The following is a 12813-nucleotide window of genomic DNA, read 5'->3' as shown; positions in this document are numbered from 1 at the left end:
AACTTTTTACCATATGTGAAAGACTCAGTCTCCCCAAAGCCGAAGGAAATGATACACCAGTTTGAGAAGCTGGTGCTGCCTCATAAGTTCCATGAGTGCTCCCAATTCCATTGCCTTCAACAGGATATGTTGGAGGCTGCGAGTAACCGCCACCATAAGAGGGGTTATATGGTGCTCCAAAGGGTGCGGCAGCATATCCTGGCTGAGCCGATGCAGTGCCATAAGGAGATGATTGGGTGCGTTGTGAGCCTGATTCCGGTTGACCTGATGATGGTGGCTGCGAATGATATCCTGGCTGGCCATAGCTTCCTGGGTGGGAGGCAACTGCTGTGCCTGTCCATAGGCAGGATGATTCTTCCTGGGTGGGAGGCAACTGCTGTGCCTATCCATAGGCAGGATGATTAACCAATAACCACTGGTTTCTGCCCCTGTGGTGGTCCATAGAGCTGGTGGTTGACTCCCATAACCAGCCTGGAAAGTTGGGGGCACCCCGTAACCAGCTTGAGTACTTCCTTGAGGGGGATAACTGCCAGGATTTGGGCTAGGCATCTGACTTATATTGTACCCTTGTTGGCCCATTGCAGATGGTTGGGAAGTAGGTGCTTGGCCAGAATCCCCTTGACCGCCGTAGGAAGGAGTTTGACCCTCTTGACTTGGGTTTGGCGTAGTATCATAGCTCCATGCAGAGACATAACCTTGTTGTTCATATGATGATGGCTGCCCATAACCTGATTGTGGAGGTGCATGGAATCCCCCATAGCCATCCTGAGCATAACCTTGTCCAGGTTGACTGTAATGGTAACCACTGCCATCGGCAGGAGCTGCTGAACCACCAGGTGCTTGCTGCTGCTGTGAAGAAGGCTGTTGATAATAGTAATCATAACCACCTGCAGAAGAACTGTGTGTGCTCGGTGGCATAGCTGACTGGTCCCAGCCACCAGAGCCATATCCACCAGACGATGGTTGGGAAGGATATCCCCCATAGGGTGGCTGAGACATGTTATACTGTGGTGATGGGTCAGGATATCCACCAGATTGCATATAACCATAGCCAGGTTGCTGCATTGGAGGATCCCCTTGGCCCCAGCTTGCAGGTGGTCGTGCTTGATAACCTTGCTGTTGATAGCCTCCTGCCATTCCCGGATTTCTCATACGATTCTGCATGAAATTGTTTCCTCAAATAACTTGAGTTCACTTTAAGATGATGCTGGCACGTAAACACATACACCAAAACAGAATATGCACATGTGTACATATGGGATGTACAAAAAAGTAAATAGCAAGTATCAAAATCAGCATAAAACTGCAAAAATAAGCAAAATATGACTACAGTGGATTTAATGGAGTTTGTACAATAGTTTGAAGGGTTTAAATGCCTACATACCATATGGCCGGAGACAATATTGAGTTCTACTCCAGCAGAAGCCCATCCTCTCCCTAATCGAAGTGAATGGAAGCAAAAAGAAAAAAGAGAAGCCCAGAAATACTAACAGAATCTTTCAATATTAAGTAAATGGTATCCCCTATAACAGAGCCTAAAACTTTCCATACCACAAACAAGAAAATGCATTACGGATCAAACATTTATAAGACAAGTATAAGCATTTAGATTGTATAACCTGTATAATTAAAACAGTGGAGTTTACGAATAATGGGACCATACATTGTACAATTCTTACATGATACTAGAGCAGGGTTAATTGGTTTCTGGAAAAATGTAATAAAAATTACAAGTTCTTTTAACCAAACTACTTCAATACAGGAATAAACCAGATAAACAATAAGCCAGAAAGAACAAAATTCCATCAAATACAACACCTCAAAGTTGAGTTTTTCGGGTTTAAAAAACCCAACTTAATAATGAACAAGGTCTAATCCAAAGTGAATAAAATGATCATTAGGATTAAAAGAAAATCTAGCAACAAGCTATGAAACAAATGATATTTACAAATACAGGAAAGTCCCAATACTATCACAGAAGAAAGGAATCTTTAAGCAGTTAGAGAAAGTGTAATTTATAAGTTGAAGAGTTAAGAGAAGAAAATTCAAAAAGTAAAACAAGATGTAAAAGATTGAAGATCCAAACAATAAGATAAGAACCTAGAACTATAGCATCCCTTGTTTACTATTGAAGAAGTGGGAAGATCGACAGAAATAGGAACACATGTGAATAAATACTAAATTAACTTATCATGAAGTGTCATCATGAGAAAAGAATCCAGTATCTAGCAACCTTTATATCAAACAACTTCAAGCCCCTCTTAGTATAAGATCAGCAAATATTAGCGATAGGATACTGCACAATGCAAAGGAAACACCAACAAATATCAATAAATGCTGGTGTTTTTTATTCTCATAAATTGGCTTCATAAAACATAAAACATAGCAAGTAATCAAAGAAACACTAAACAAGGTATCAAAACTTGTTTCTGCAAAAATCCAGGACACTTGTAAACGAAGTTAGTTTTAATAAATGCTGGTGTTACCAACTGAACATAAAATACCGGCAAGAAAAGAAAAACCGGAGAATATAACCATCTAAGCTTGACTGCCGTTTGAGTCCTAATCACAATTTACCTTGATATTAAGTAACCAACAGCAGATGAGACCTTGACAATTTGAACTTGGCACGTAAAACTATAACTCTACCCATAAAATTTAAGAGGGATACCAATCAGTGCAAATCACCATGTTATCCAGAACCTAACATCCCTAGAAACCATAAAATTGTAATACAGAAGTCTTTGAATTTCTTACAAAGTAGAGGATCAGCTCATCTTCCACTAGTCATCTTGACACTTACAAATATTTCTCAATCAACTGTCGTAGAAACAACAAATATCGCCAGCAAAGCTGAATGCAGCTCCCAAGATTTAATAAGTGGAGCAAAGGGAAGAGAAGAATCTAATGTTAAAGTAAAATCCAACCAATATATCAAAGTGGCTGAATAAGTACATCAATGAATGGGGATGCAGAATCACCTAGAATTATGCAGCATAGTACTTGGAAGAAATGTTATAAACTGTAGGGAGAATCGTCTACTTCCAGATAGGTACATAAAAGTATAAGAAAAATGTCAAAATTTGTTACAAGGGGTGAGTTCCAGAACATTTACCAGAGGTGATGACTGCCTACAGCAAAAAAAATAAACAAAATACAGAATATCAATTTAATCCCTACTTTACTCAAACGTACAACGATGATTTTTCCCTGCAATTAACAATATAAGGAATACCACTAAAACATCTGTAAAACCAAGTTCCTTATGCAATATTTATGAGGAAGTTTCAGTAAAAGTGAAATTTCAATGGATCCTATTGGTTCTAATGAAGTACAGACTAGCATGACGATTCCAAAGGTCGCACACAAAAAAAGATCAATACTCAAAAGTAATATTAAATTGTAAGAACAGTTAAATGGATAGAACTAAAGGACTGGCATGCATACATACATGATAAAGGTTAAAAAAAAGCACAAATGATTCAGTTCAGGTAAAATAAGAAGGGCAGAATAATTTAAATTGAGGAAACCATTTCCTCCCAACACCACGTCCAAACATACCTCACTTATGACCTCATCAACCAATTCTCTTGCATTTTTAATCTGTTCGGAAGTCCCATCTATATGTAATGTCCTTTCCGTTGATGGATCACCGGGTGGTAAGTACAGCGGGATCACCTGCACAATAATAACAGATGAAGTGTTGTTATAAACTGTATTTGCAGGTACAGTTACAACAAGGTTCAGAAGGCATAGTGAAGAAACTGCTTAAAAATTACATCAAAGATGGTCCAAAACTATCTGAATATAATTCAGACAAATACATATCAGAAAATATTAAGCGCAAAAAACAATAGACAACTTCCAAGTACTGATGATAATTGTGATTCAAACCTGAATCCGAGCTCCAGTCCTAGCTTGCATATTTTTAATTGTTTCACCACCTTTACCAATCACCAGACCAACCTGATATCATGCAAACATTAGATATCATCAATGAACAAAGTCAAGTTATGCTTTTCACTGGTGTACCTTGTTATTCGGTATCTTCATTTCAAAATGTTCACTCCCAGCATCTCCTGTCAATCTTCGAGAAACTATGACAGAACCTCCTGCTTCAGCCTGGACAAAGCATTAAAGGTTATATTTATTCTCCTTTTATTCTGCATCAGGGAAATATATCAATTTCACATAGATAAAAAATGTAAGATGAATATCCTCAGCAAGGACATCATTTATCAACTGCTCACCTTTGGCTATTTCTTCTGCATTACCCATGAGCTCCACAGGCCTAGTCCCGCAATTAGGATCTGCATTACCTTTGGCTATTTATCATAATTAAAATTTTATTAACTTTAACAATAAAAAAAATATTATAATTGCATGGCATAAGAGATTCTAATTTCTTCTCCATGTCCCTAAACATATTATCACCGGATGAATGATCAATTTTGGGAGGCTTCCCACGAAAGATAAGTTGTTGTAAATGAAGCTTGTTGTTGATGGAAAGTGCGTGTTTTGTGATAGTCTTAAAACCGTGAACCATCTCTTTTTTTAGTGTCGTTTTTTCTGAGAGCATTTAAGAGACTATTTTAGCTATATGCAATCTCCAAATGTCTGCGATGAATTGGAAGAAAAATTTTGAATGAGTTACATTCTATTTTAAAGGTAAGTCTTTGATATTCTTTATCCTTATTGCTCGTAATACATTAATTTATTGCGTTTGGAAAGAGAGAAATGCGAGGTAATTTAAAGGTATAATTAGAGATCAACAAGTAATTTTTAAGTTTTTTTTTGTAGATTATAAACGAATTGTCTGTCCAGCTCAGTTGGTAGAGCACAAAGCTCTTAACCTTTGGGTCGTAAGATCGAGTCTCACGGTGGACAGTTCATAATTCGGAGGTCTTTCACGGAAATTGCTCTCAACCTGGTGTTGGGGACAGTCTATTATCTTCCCTCCCTCTTACCTCATTACATATGGGAATAAGGGTCAACTAATTTTTTTTAGATTATAAAAATCAAACTTGCATATAGGAGTGTAGAGGAGATGGATGATGTAAATAAGACTCTTTACGATGGATGACGTAAATAGGACTCTTTACGATGGGTGAAGTATATTGTGGTAGGGTGTCCTATTTTTTTCTTCTTCTTCTATATATCAGTTGATTGTATCAGTTTTACTGTTTACTTTTATGATACGTACATACTTATAAAAAATATTATTTTTTAAAAAATCTTAAATTTAAGTAGTTATGTCTATAAAATATTATAATCAACTTATATTAATAGAAATTAAAATAATAATAAAGTAAAGCACATTTAACTAGGGATAGACCTAGGCGGAGGCGATGAAGGAGGTCAACCCTTAAAAAGTTAAAATTATCGTATAATTTATATTTTATCTATATATTTTTATTGAAAATTTATTTTTTACCTTTTAGAATTTTATAAGTTCAAGTTCACATCCTTAAAATTTTATAAGTTTAAGTTCATTACCGACATAAAATTTTCCGTTCGTCCCTGCATTTAACGTCAACTAAATTTTTTTTTTCAAGATGTCTGATCTTTCTAAGTAGGTTGAAATACTTCAGAAATATAGTAATTCAAAAAAAAAATCAAACACTGTATTATCTGAATTATCATAATAATCCAAAAAAAATATCCATTCCATATTTCTAGTTAGCCAAGCATTTTCTTTTTTTCTCTTTTCTTTTTTGAAATGCGGTTGGCTCCAATTCAAACGGATAATTTTACCAAAATACCCCCGACCTCCCTCTCCTTTTTCCACTGCCAACGCCATTCGTTCCCCCGAATAACTAGGGTTTCACTCTCACCCCTGCTGCAATTTCACGATTTCCTTACTCCCTTCGTTTTCCCTTCACAATTCTCTCGGCCTCGACACTCCAAGAATATGGTGCAATTTGATTTGAATTCAAATTCTGTCACCGCCATCCACCACTCTAAACCACCGGACTCATTTCAGCTCATGCTATCAGAATCTATACACCGGTTTTTCACCCAACACCATAGCGGTTCGACCGATTTTTCCAATTTCACCTCCATTTTCTCTCGCTTGCTACAGAATCTACCCGATCCGCCGCTCGAATTTGTCTGGTTTTACTCCGCTGTAACTTTCCATTCCACTAACAAATGTAACTCCCCGAGTTCAATCTCCAGCTCCAAAGACCTTTTCCAGCTTCTAGTTTCCTGCTCCACTTCTTGCGGTGCTGTTAAAAGAATCTCCGTGCTCGCTCCCGTTATCTACCAGCTCTACCATTTAGTTTCCGGTCAAAAAGAGTTTAAAAGGGAAGTGGAGAGTTTGTTAGAAGGGATTGTGAGTTACATTAGCATATGTTGCGGTATGGAAGATGATGGCAACGACAATTTGAGTTCGCGTTTTGGTGATTTGTTGCGTGTTTGGATGGTAGATAGAGTTGGGAAGGAAGGTGAGAAGAGAGATGACTTGAAGGTGTTTTTTCCACTCGCCAGTGAAGAAACTCGCAAGGCGATCGGTGCAGGATGCGGGATTCGGTATTTGGCTGGTGCTGTAATGTGTCAGGCTTTTCTGCTGAGATTGTGTTTGAAATTTGGATATGGGATTCCAAAATTGGAGTTGGAGAAGGACGTGCATGATTGCGCCGTTCAAATGATAACTGGGTTTCGAATTTTTCACTTTCTGGGTATTTTTCCTAATGTTCTTCGTTTTTATTTTATTTTCATTTTAAGTGGATGAGTTAAATTTCAAAAATTGTATAATTGAAGCTTTGTCTTCGTAATTATTCTGAAATAGTTTGAATTTCATTTAATTAAATTGGTGCTAAATTTGCCAGTTTGATAGAGATTAATTAGGTTATTTTTCTTAAATCATTTGTTGAGTCACCAATTTTGACTTCTATATCTACTTGTATCATTATGACATTATCGCGATACTACTTACTTTTTCTCTTCCCTTCTTTCTTTATAAAGCAAATATCAAAATCTCATTTTCATTTAGTTAAACGTATGAGTAATTAAGTAGATAGACAACATTGACCCAAACATGGTGGATTTTTGCACGTTTAAGTTACCTAATTTCATTCCTTTTTAGCTGCCAATGCATGTTTGTACGTGAATGTCAGCATGTGCATGCATGTGTTGGAATGCAACGAGCAACAGTAGAACTTTGCAATCAAGAATGAGTGCCAATCATTTTTTTCTGTTCCCTTGTGGAAAAACATTTGATTGACACGTTTGTAAAGCCACTATTGGGAATCTGATGTCTTCTTATGTTTGTCGTGGATTTTTATTCCAAGTCTAGTGATAGCAATGACATGGTATTCCTTTTTGTGACAAGGTTTTCTTTTTATCCTTCCACTGTTTGATGCTGATGTTAGTAGTTCTAATTCATTGTTTTGAAACAGATATCTTTCTCAGGATGCTGTTGGAACCGGTTTTACCTGTCACTTCTTTAGTGGTCAGCTTATTCACTACTTTTCTTTTTTCTTCGATTTTCATTGCATCTTTTCTTGCTGTTCAAAATTAAGCTTTGGACAAAGCCTGTTTCTATTCAACAAAGCAACTTCTTGGTTTCAAATTGAAGAACTAGGCAATTTTCTCCTGTACAATCTTTGAATGAAGATTGAACAGTAGATGATTAACTATGGAGAGTGCAATGGCAATGTGTTGAATAAAACTGGAAAGATCTATAGCTATTTGTATATGCTAGTTACCAATTGTAAGAGGCTCAAACCAAAGTTATGTGCCTAGTAAGTTTTCATCTTTCATGACCAGAACCATCCGACCACCAATATACATTCCCCATTGGCAAGCAACTGCTTTAAACTGACAGTCGTTTCTGGACAATTATCTATTATTTGATTATTGACATCATCACCTAGAATTATTTGTGTCTGAGTGGTTGTTTAGAACAGTATTTTATCTAACAGCGAAAGTAGGTTGTTTTCCATGAACATAATTTCCTTTTTAAAAAAGTTCCCTCAAGATTAGTTTTAAGACCAGGCAAAACCTTCTGAGCAAGTTATCTTTCTGTTTTTTTTTTTTAAATCCTTGGACATTTGAAATGTTAAAACTCTGTTTGCTCTTCGAGCTTCTCTGTTATTTAGCAAGTTTGAAAAATGTTTGATTGTGCTAGCCACTTAGATACTTGAATTAACTTCCATTTTATTATCAGGGCCATGGAAATGAAGTTATTTTAAGAGAGACTTTGTATGATGCTGTTATAAAGATGGACCATACGTTTCTCAGTCCACAAGGAGGAAATCTACTATCTGGCAAACAACTAAAAGATCTTGCTTTGACATGGTCCTTTGTTGTTGACGATGCCATTCGGTCGCTGAGGTATGATTATGAATGTCATGGCTCGGTGCAATTGCTTTTTATTAGAATATTGAATCCAACAAATCTCACGAGCCATGATCTAATGCCACAGGGAGAATGGTAACCAGACCAAATCTATCTCTTACATGAATGCTTTCTCTGAATCTTGGCTACCCCCTCAGTTGATCAAGTGGGTTACCAGTCAGACTGGGATGGGGGACAAAGCAAGGAGCCTGAATTTTTCCACTCCTGTAGCTCTTCTCAGTGAGTTGCTTGCTATCTCTATGCTCTTGTCTTTGTTCTCACTTGTCGGAACTTCAGCACTTGTTTCATTGGATGGTCCAGTTAAGAATGTCAACATGCTATGTGATGATATGAAGATGTTTTGTTCTTACCATTATCCAAAGTGAAGCTTATTTAATCACTAGACCAGCAACCCCTGCATTGGCTGTGTCACTCATGATTTGTAATTCTTCCCTCTTTCTTATACTCTTTTGACTTCGGTTCCTTAAATGTCTAATGAAGTGTTCTCATTTTCAGAGTGGCTACTCATCATTGAGGATCAAGGGGTGAAAATATTTGAATGCGACATTTCCAAGGTTTATGCCAAGGCTGTGCTTTGCAAGTCGAGAGTTGAATATGAGATCCCAGTTGACAAGATAAGTGGCCAATATTTGGGTGAGGATCTTGCCGGTATGTTTCATGAGATGAAAGAAGACAAGAAAGCTGATAGTGATCTAGAGATGATTGATTCAACGGATACGGTTCCCTCGCCTGCTCCTTGCTTGATGAAATCAACTACAGCCGATGGTGTAAGAAAACGCAAAGAAGGGAGCACTGTTGAATGGGAAATACCTGTTAAGTTTATCAAGTATCAATTATGTGAAAACTTGGGAAGGGAGAAGCTTTTGCCTTTGGCTAATGGCGATGGCTTGAGTTGTGGGAGTGAGGTCGACAGTCCGAGTTTGGATGAGTATACGAGAGATATGGAACAATAATTTCTTTTATTAAGCAAGCAACTTGACCACGGTAAGTTTATGCTGACCGGAGCAGACGCGAACACTATTTAACCGCATTTCACAAATACATAACATATTTTGAAGTCGCTTGCATGCCGATCGTCGCATGGAAGCTGCTTGTGACCTCTCTTTCAATTTGCAGATGCAGTTTACTATTCCAGCCTTGTTAATCACATTGGAACCTGGAAGGCTTTTGTGGCTGAAGAATTCGGCATTTTAACCTTGGATGGTGACTTCTGACATTAGCTTGTATTGGCTCCTAATTTCGCACTTGAATTCTTCATATCATGTGGCATTGTAGAAGAGTTATCTGAGTTCATTGTATTATGATAAAGTAATCGTGTAGTAACTGAAATGGAAACAAGTGCCGACCATATGCGGTGTTTTTCAACTTTTGTTTCAAACACTAAGCTGGGCCTGCCAATAGCTTAATCTTGGACTATTTGGTAACTGAACTGAAAAGACATATGAGCTCCAAAGCCTAGCCACCGACACTGAAATATTCGTAGATCTGCCAAGTTAACGAGAGGGATGGATTGTTTTTGCTTTAACATGGCGGGATGGGCCATAAACGAACACTTAATTCGGCACGTGTAATTTATGTCGTCAAAAACTAACACGTGGTTTCTCGTCCAGCGAAGGATCCGTTTTGAAAGGCGAAAAAAATAACACGAAAAGCCAACAACTCTTCCTTTTCGTCAGGAAGTGCCACGTAGTGAAATAAATAATTATATTATTTGTTAATTTAATTGTTTTGAGTTGTTCGAATTTAATTAATATCTTCTATTTGAAATACATCGACAATTTAGAAATCCTGCTATTAATACTGGCTTTAGAGATCCGTGTTGATGAATTGTTTTTATTATTAACCTCATTATGACTAGGATGCATCCCATGTGAATAGAAGTAGACTTGATAATTTATAGGTGAGTTTCTCTTATTTCGTACAAACAACCATGAATATACTAAATACTAAACAGTATTGGTATAATGAGGTATATCTAAATTTGAAACATTACTTTTTAAAAAAATACTAATAAATAAAATATCTTTAGCAAATTTGAATGCGAAAGTTTGGAGAAACTGTCGGCCTCTTAACTGGGGTTAAAGAAACCCGAGTCTAAGGTCAAGGCCCTTGCGAGTTGTGAGTTTTTCAATCGTCGGTGACTCGGTTCGGATTGAAACTTGCAGTTTAAAAATACATTTTCCAATATTTGATACTTAAGTTTAAATTTTATTATATATAAAATTAGCAAACTAATTTAAAGTAATTAAAATAATACTGTTAAAGTTAATTTTTTATTAAACATATGTAATTATAAAGTAATATATATTTTATTTATTTTTAATTATTTGATAATAAACGCTACTAATACTCAAAACTAAGACCTCAAGGATTGACGATTATTCCTTTAATCATTAAGATAAGTTAGTTCATGCGTTGTTAAGTCAAAATCATGTGATTTATTTATTATAAATTTTATATTATGTTCATCAATTCTTGATTGAATTTTATTTTATTTGATCTTTTTATATTATGTATCTTTTTAAATGAATTATAGTTATTTAAATCATGATTATTATAATTATATTTATGATTATTTATATTATATTAGAAAACTCGATAAATAATAATATTCAAAAAAAATTCTTTTATCACATTATTTATTTAAATAAATTTATCAATTATTTAAAAATAATAATTTTACTATTTTTCCCTTTTATATAACTTGACATGTAATTAAATCAATTTTCAAAATTGTGTTCAATCATCTATTGCCAAAAATAAGGATTGAGTTACTATTTGTCCTTGATAAAAAAAGATTGAGTTAGTATAAATTTTATTGAGTGATTCTAGGGTGAGGCAGCCTAACATAAAATTAAGAAAATGTGAAATTTAAAATATATACAAGGTGATTTGTAATGTATTTAAGGTGAGGCAGTCTGATATAAGATTAAGGAAACGGTAAGGTCAACATTTTGTAATCTATACAAGGTGATTTGTACATCTTTTGACATGTGGAAGGAACAAGTGGAAGCATTACTTATACTAGTGTTGTAGATAGAGAAGCAATAGAGAGAGAGAGAGAAAAGATGATGATGTCAATTATTTTATTTAGAACCATAAGGTTTATAGCTAAGGAAATGATCATCCAGCTCAGTTAGTAGAGCACAAGGTTCTTAACCTTGAGGTCGTGGGATTGAGTCCCACGGAGGGCATTTCATAATTCGGAGGTCTCTTACGGAAGCTGCTCTCAACCTGGTGTTGGGGGTAGCCTACTATCTTACCTCCCCCTTACCCCAAACATATGAGAAAAAGGGACATCCATTTTTCATAAGGTTTATAGCTAAGGTGAACTCATCTCATCTGTAAATCATTTGGAATAATTATTTACTAGAGAAACCGATAACAATAATAATGATAATAATAACAATACACAAGGGGTGGGTAGTGAATTTAAGCTTTCCATTTCCTATTTGGTCCTACTTGGACTTGCTTCTTTTATAGTATTTATTATTGCTCGAGAACATAGCAGCAGGCCTCTTGATATTTAAATAACAAGACCAACACATGCAACTCTTTTCTTGACTTCCCTTTTCAAAAGTGAAAGAGAAGTATAGGGATGATTAAATTCAGAATAAAATAAATTTATTATAAATTTGATCGAATTAAATTTTAAAGTTAATTACATGATTGATCACTTATGTTTGTGTTTTGGTCATTTTTCCTCATTGATTTCAAAAAACATAATATATGGTTAAATTTTTATTTAATTAAGATATGATCACTTCTATTTTTATTTAATCAATATGTAGTCACTATGGGTCACCAAAATAATTAAGATATTTTGGTATAATCACATATTTGGTTTCTATTGTTTATATATTTTTCTCAATTTTGTCTTATTTTTAATAAATTTAATCCTCTAATCGAATAATGTCATGTGTCGTGCCATGCATCACCATCGAATGGTGGGTTTAGGTTTATTTTTTTAATTTAATGTATTTATTTTAATTTATTGATATTTATATTGAGATTTAATTAGGAATAAGTTAATGGCTATGGCCTTATTTACAAGCACAATATTAAGAGTTTGTTTGAGTACCAATTAAATTTGAAGACTTATTTTGTTTTTATTTTTATAAATTTAGGATGAATAAAAGGTAGAATTTGTTCAAAGATAATTCTCAATTATTTGATAATGAATGTTCATACGTCTGGCATACGTGATGATCGGACCCAAAATCTCAATAGATAACAACAATTCTACTAACAACTGAAGTTGCTTGATTTGCACGATATTTTTAGATAAAATATAATATTTTTCTATTTATAATACCTTATGATAAATTAAATGTTTAGCAAATTATTGTAAAATTTTAAATTCAAGATGAATGATTAATATTAATTGAAATTATCATAAAATTATAAACATTTTGACATAAGATCAAAACAATGTAACTGAACTTATCACCC

The 12813-nt window shown here is 35.1% G+C and overlaps 2 protein-coding genes across 4 annotated transcripts; one reads left to right on the top strand and one right to left on the bottom strand.

The window, feature by feature from the left end:
* Positions 1 to 24: 24 nt before the first annotated feature.
* LOC120132106 (glutenin, high molecular weight subunit DX5-like) lies at positions 25 to 4546 on the bottom strand. Its single transcript, XM_039148934.1, has 6 exons — positions 4435 to 4546; positions 4231 to 4325; positions 4033 to 4122; positions 3895 to 3966; positions 3562 to 3678; positions 25 to 1158 (listed from the first exon to the last, which is right to left on the bottom strand). Exons 1-6 carry the CDS (start codon positions 4544 to 4546, stop codon positions 25 to 27), a joined length of 1620 nt encoding a protein of 539 aa, XP_039004865.1.
* Positions 4547 to 5715: 1169 nt separating this feature from the next.
* LOC120131936 lies at positions 5716 to 9659 on the top strand. Of its 3 annotated transcripts, XM_039148795.1 has the most exons (6): positions 5717 to 6680; positions 7401 to 7453; positions 8171 to 8337; positions 8429 to 8580; positions 8857 to 9345; positions 9478 to 9659. In XM_039148795.1, the coding sequence occupies exons 1-5, from the start codon at positions 5720 to 5722 to the stop codon at positions 9312 to 9314; spliced, it is 1791 nt and encodes a 596-aa protein (XP_039004726.1). In that variant the 5' UTR covers positions 5717 to 5719; the 3' UTR covers positions 9315 to 9345; positions 9478 to 9659. The 3 variants fall into 3 exon arrangements, 2 of the variants coding, with proteins under 2 accessions (XP_039004726.1, XP_039004725.1); XR_005516965.1 differs by lacking the exon at positions 9478 to 9659 and having other exon boundaries at positions 5716 to 6680; positions 8429 to 8782; positions 8857 to 8984; XM_039148794.1 differs by lacking the exon at positions 9478 to 9659 and having other exon boundaries at positions 8857 to 9450.
* Positions 9660 to 12813: the final 3154 nt, after the last annotated feature.

The sequence above is a fragment of the Hibiscus syriacus genome, unplaced genomic scaffold, assembly GCF_006381635.1.
Source record: "Hibiscus syriacus cultivar Baekdansim isolate YM2019G1 unplaced genomic scaffold, ASM638163v2 tig00110557_pilon, whole genome shotgun sequence".
NCBI lineage: Eukaryota > Viridiplantae > Streptophyta > Magnoliopsida > Malvales > Malvaceae > Hibiscus > Hibiscus syriacus.
This window is presented reverse-complemented; position numbering and strand designations above follow the sequence as displayed.

Excerpts from the sequence above, each read along its gene's own strand:
- LOC120131936 (XM_039148795.1), top strand. The coding sequence starts at position 5,720 with ATGCGGTTGGCTCCAATTCAAACGGATAATTTTACCAAAATACCCCCG. Across the intron at positions 7,454-8,170 it reads TACCTGTCACTTCTTTAGTG|GGCCATGGAAATGAAGTTAT; the intron begins GTCAGCTTATTC and ends TTTTATTATCAG. Across the intron at positions 8,581-8,856 it reads CACTCCTGTAGCTCTTCTCA|AGTGGCTACTCATCATTGAG; the intron begins GTGAGTTGCTTG and ends TCTCATTTTCAG.
- LOC120132106 (XM_039148934.1), bottom strand. The coding sequence starts at position 4,546 with ATGGTTCACGGTTTTAAGACTATCACAAAACACGCACTTTCCATCAAC. Across the intron at positions 3,967-4,032 it reads TGAAGATACCGAATAACAAG|GTTGGTCTGGTGATTGGTAA; the intron begins GTACACCAGTGA and ends GCATGATATCAG. Across the intron at positions 1,159-3,561 it reads TTGATGAGGTCATAAGTGAG|AATCGTATGAGAAATCCGGG; the intron begins GTATGTTTGGAC and ends AATTTCATGCAG.